The 3635-nt window shown below is 54.2% G+C and overlaps 1 protein-coding gene across 1 annotated transcript in view; it reads right to left on the bottom strand.

The window, feature by feature from the left end:
- Positions 1 to 2288, bottom strand: part of PLXNA2 (plexin A2) — a 219683-nt gene extending 217395 nt beyond the window's left edge. Inside the window, exon 1 of the mRNA XM_004375335.2 lies at positions 1101 to 2288. Within this exon, the coding sequence (XP_004375392.1) occupies positions 1101 to 2288 (1188 nt within the window). The remainder of the gene's footprint in view (positions 1 to 1100) is intronic.
- Between the last annotated feature and the right edge of the window lie 1347 nt (positions 2289 to 3635).

Genomic DNA, 3635 nt, shown 5'->3' with positions numbered 1-3635 from the left:
CCCAGTGCCTAGGACAGTGCTGGGCACTCAGAAGGTCTTCAGGACCCACTTGTTAAATGCAAGGAGGAATGGGTGGATGAATGGATGACGGATGAAGGGGTGAGTGGATAGATGGATGATTAATGGATGGATGGAGAGGCAGATGGTTATATAGATGACTGAAGGATGGTGGATCAATGGAGGGACAGATGGATGGATGATCATGACAGCATCCCGACCCTCTGACGTGACAGTGCCCTCCGCTAATTTGAACTCTGCAGTCCTCAGGTCTGGACCCTTTCCTCCCTTTGCTGTTTGCACAGACTTCTGATTCTTCTCCAGTTTGCAATCCATCAGTCAAGCTCGTCTCTCTTCCCTCTCTTCTGACTTACATGTCCACTGCCTTCTCTACCCCCTCACTAAGTGTCACAGTGGCCTGTAGGGTCCTGCAAGTATAAGATCTGGTCCCCTTATCTCTGACGGACCTTGCCTCCTACCCCTCTTTCTCACACAGACCCTGATCCAGCTGCATGGCCTCCTTGCTGGCCCTCAAACACTCCAGCCATGCCTTGAATTCTCTGTACTTGCTGCTCTCCCTTTCTCTGAACTCATTTTCTCCAGACACCTGCCTGGCTCACTTCCCTACTGTTCTCAGTCCTTGCTCAAATGCCACTTTCTCAGTGCGTCAACTCCTCTGGCACTGCCTCTCCTCCTTCCCTGCTTCATTTTTCTCCATAGCAATTATTACCATTTGACATGCTCTAAATTTATGTATTTATTTGTCTTGCCTCACTAGTATGTACCCTCCATGAAGGCAGGTATCTTTGCCTGCATGGTTCTCTGCCGAAGCTCAGAATAGCACCTGGCTCAGTGAAGGCACTCAGTATCTATATTTTTTGAGTGATTAAATGAATCAACTAATCAATTGACAAGCATGCCCCCCAGTGTCTGGTATTAGTAACACTCTATGTTCATTGGTTGTCTCCTGATAGCATGGAACTGAAAACCTCTCTCACTCCAGGACCTTGGAAGCCTGGGAAGAGGGTGGGCAGGAGGACATCAACAGGAAGTCCGCACCCCAACCCCAGATCAGGAGCGGAGCAGGGTGGGCACCTCCTTACCGCCTTGGTGCACTGTACATCCTTCCCCAGCAGCCAGTTGAGCTCCAGGTTGCCCTCGCCCTGGTAGCAGGACTGAAGGCGCTCCTTGATCTGCAGGTTGATGGCCCGGATAGGGAAGGCACAGAGGGCAGAGTCGTCAGGCGGGTGGTGATACTGCTTCTGCCCTTTGGAGAAAATGGCGAAAAGCACGTCGTCCTGGCTGCTGATGTTGAAAGCCTGGGCCAGGGAGTCCCCGGGCTTGGCGAGGTAAGCGGCCTGCAGGAGGCGGTATTCCACCCCAGCCCGCGTGCAGCCAAAGGGCAGGGACACGTACGAGTGGAACTTGGGGTCATCCTTGCAGAGTCGCACGATGCGTGAGGTGTAGAAAAGATCTCCAGCGGAGTTGATGGCCACACCCTCGGGGGTCTCAGGCTGGACCGTGAGGAAGTAGACGAAGCCCCCGCTGGCAAAGCCATAGATGTAGAAGATGTCAAAGTGGGAGACTAGGGCCAGGGTGTCCGAGGGGATCTTGATAAGGGAGGAGACAAAATCACTGTGTAGCTCATAGTCGAGCATGGCTGAGGACTCGGGGTCGCGGGGCAGCTTCCGGCTGGACAGGGTCGGGAAGTAATCCTGCTTTCCGTCCACAGCGGTGCCGATGAAGAGCTTGCCATCCTCACCCTCGGAACGCACGATCACCCCATACATGGTGCCTGTCTTGTTGACGCTGGACAGGTAGTGCTCCTTTTTGTGGGACGGCTCCACCAGGATGAAGAGGTCGTCCAGCCTCAGCAGCTTGCAGACCCCCTGATAGAGGCTCCCACAGGCCAGCAGGCGGTTCTCAGAGTAGTCAATTATGAGCAGCTTGTTGACATTGTTGGTGAGGGTGAGCACCTCGCTGCAGGGCTGCACAATGAGGGGTGGGTAGCAGGACTTGTTGTCTTCCTCTGGCCCTGTCTTGTGAGCCACCTGGATGGTCAGATTGCCCGTCAGCTTGTACACCCTGTTGATGGCCCCCACGTACACAGCCCCCGTTCCCCGGTGGACAGTCAAGTGGTTGAAGGTCCAGTCACGGTTCTCAGAGTGGAAGGTGCTAAACTGAGGCATGCCAGCCACTGGGGGGGCCAGCAGCACCCAGACCACTGAGAGTATGACCACTGACCAGCTGTCAACCTCAGGGGCCCGTGGCCAGGGCCTCCTCTGTTCCATTCTGAGTAGGGCGAGGGCGAGGAGACAGATCCTCTGAGCTCTCATCGAGTGCACCTTCCTGGGTTGGCCCTCACATGGTTCTGGAAAACACAAGGCAGACGGTCAGATGGAAAACCAGTTGTGGGAGGGGTGAACAGGATAGCTTGGCCCAGGGTCCTGACTAGCTCTGTGCATCTCTTCCTTCTGTATTTCAGTTTTTCTATTTTTAACACACTTTCTCCCTCTTGGGGATGTGCAGGGAATCCTATTATCTATTTTGGTCTCCAGCCTTTACACTATAAAATACTTTTTACTTTACAAAGCGTCTCTATTTCTGTCCTCTTAAGACATCTTTTTTTTATCTCCCAGAGAGGTTAAAAGATGGTTTGAGTTCACCCAGCCATTGCAGCCTGGTGTCAGACTAAAGTCAGTCTTCCCATCATCCACTCCTCAGGTCTGCACGCTCCCGTGGAGTGGAAGTCGTTCCTGCTTTCTAATAGCTTGCTAGGAAGGCACTGACCCCAGGCACCCTGGACTGCTACTCCCAGAGTTTGATACCACAAATAAAATCCCTTCTCATGTCAGACTCCCATCCCTACAACTGCTGCGCTTCTTTACTTTCTTGTGTCTGTCCTTCATGGGGTGGGGGGGTGGTCAGTGAAGAACAGTGCCCCTCACTCCCCCTCAGCCTCCTTCTCTCCAGACAGAAGAATCCGTGATCTGTAGCTGTTGACACTTTTTAGGAAAGTGAAATATGCTTGGCCAGCATGACTGGGATTCCCCCGTGTTCTCCTGAGGAGCTGGGCGGGAAGCTGGACAGACAGCGCCCAGTCCCTCTCTGGGACAGGCGGATGACTGGTCGCAGCCGTCCCAGTGAGTCAGGCGGCCAGACCCTGGGGAAACTTCTTCAACCTCTGCTTCTCCACAGCAGGAGCACACGGGAGCCTGCTCCTGGCTACAGGGACTGGCTAGCTGGGTCAGCGTCAGCCACCTGGGGCAGGAGTTCTACATTTGGGAAAATACAGGGAGGAGCAAAGGGAAGTGCCTTGAGAATGAGTCTCTTCCAGCTGCTGCCTGGGTCTCAGGACTGCTTAGGGACCTCTGTCAGCCATGCCCAAAGGCTGACTCACAGGCCCCAGCGCTTTTCTGCTGCCAGGACTTGGTGCTCACTCCCTCTGTTCTGGGTGGAAGCTGCCCAGAGAGGCAAGGCAGTGATTCTGAGGGGGCTTCTAGAGACTCCCAGGTGGGGAGACAGGAGGTCAGACAGAGGTACCTGCCCTGTCACTATAACAGTGCAGCTCCTGGCTTCTACGGAGGGGACAGCGGTAGCAGGAGCAGGACCATCTAGCAGAAAAATCTTTTCTCCAG

Source organism: Trichechus manatus, unplaced genomic scaffold (genome assembly GCF_000243295.1).
Source record: "Trichechus manatus latirostris isolate Lorelei unplaced genomic scaffold, TriManLat1.0 scaffold00035, whole genome shotgun sequence".
In the NCBI taxonomy this organism is placed as follows: domain Eukaryota; kingdom Metazoa; phylum Chordata; class Mammalia; order Sirenia; family Trichechidae; genus Trichechus; species Trichechus manatus.
This window is presented reverse-complemented; position numbering and strand designations above follow the sequence as displayed.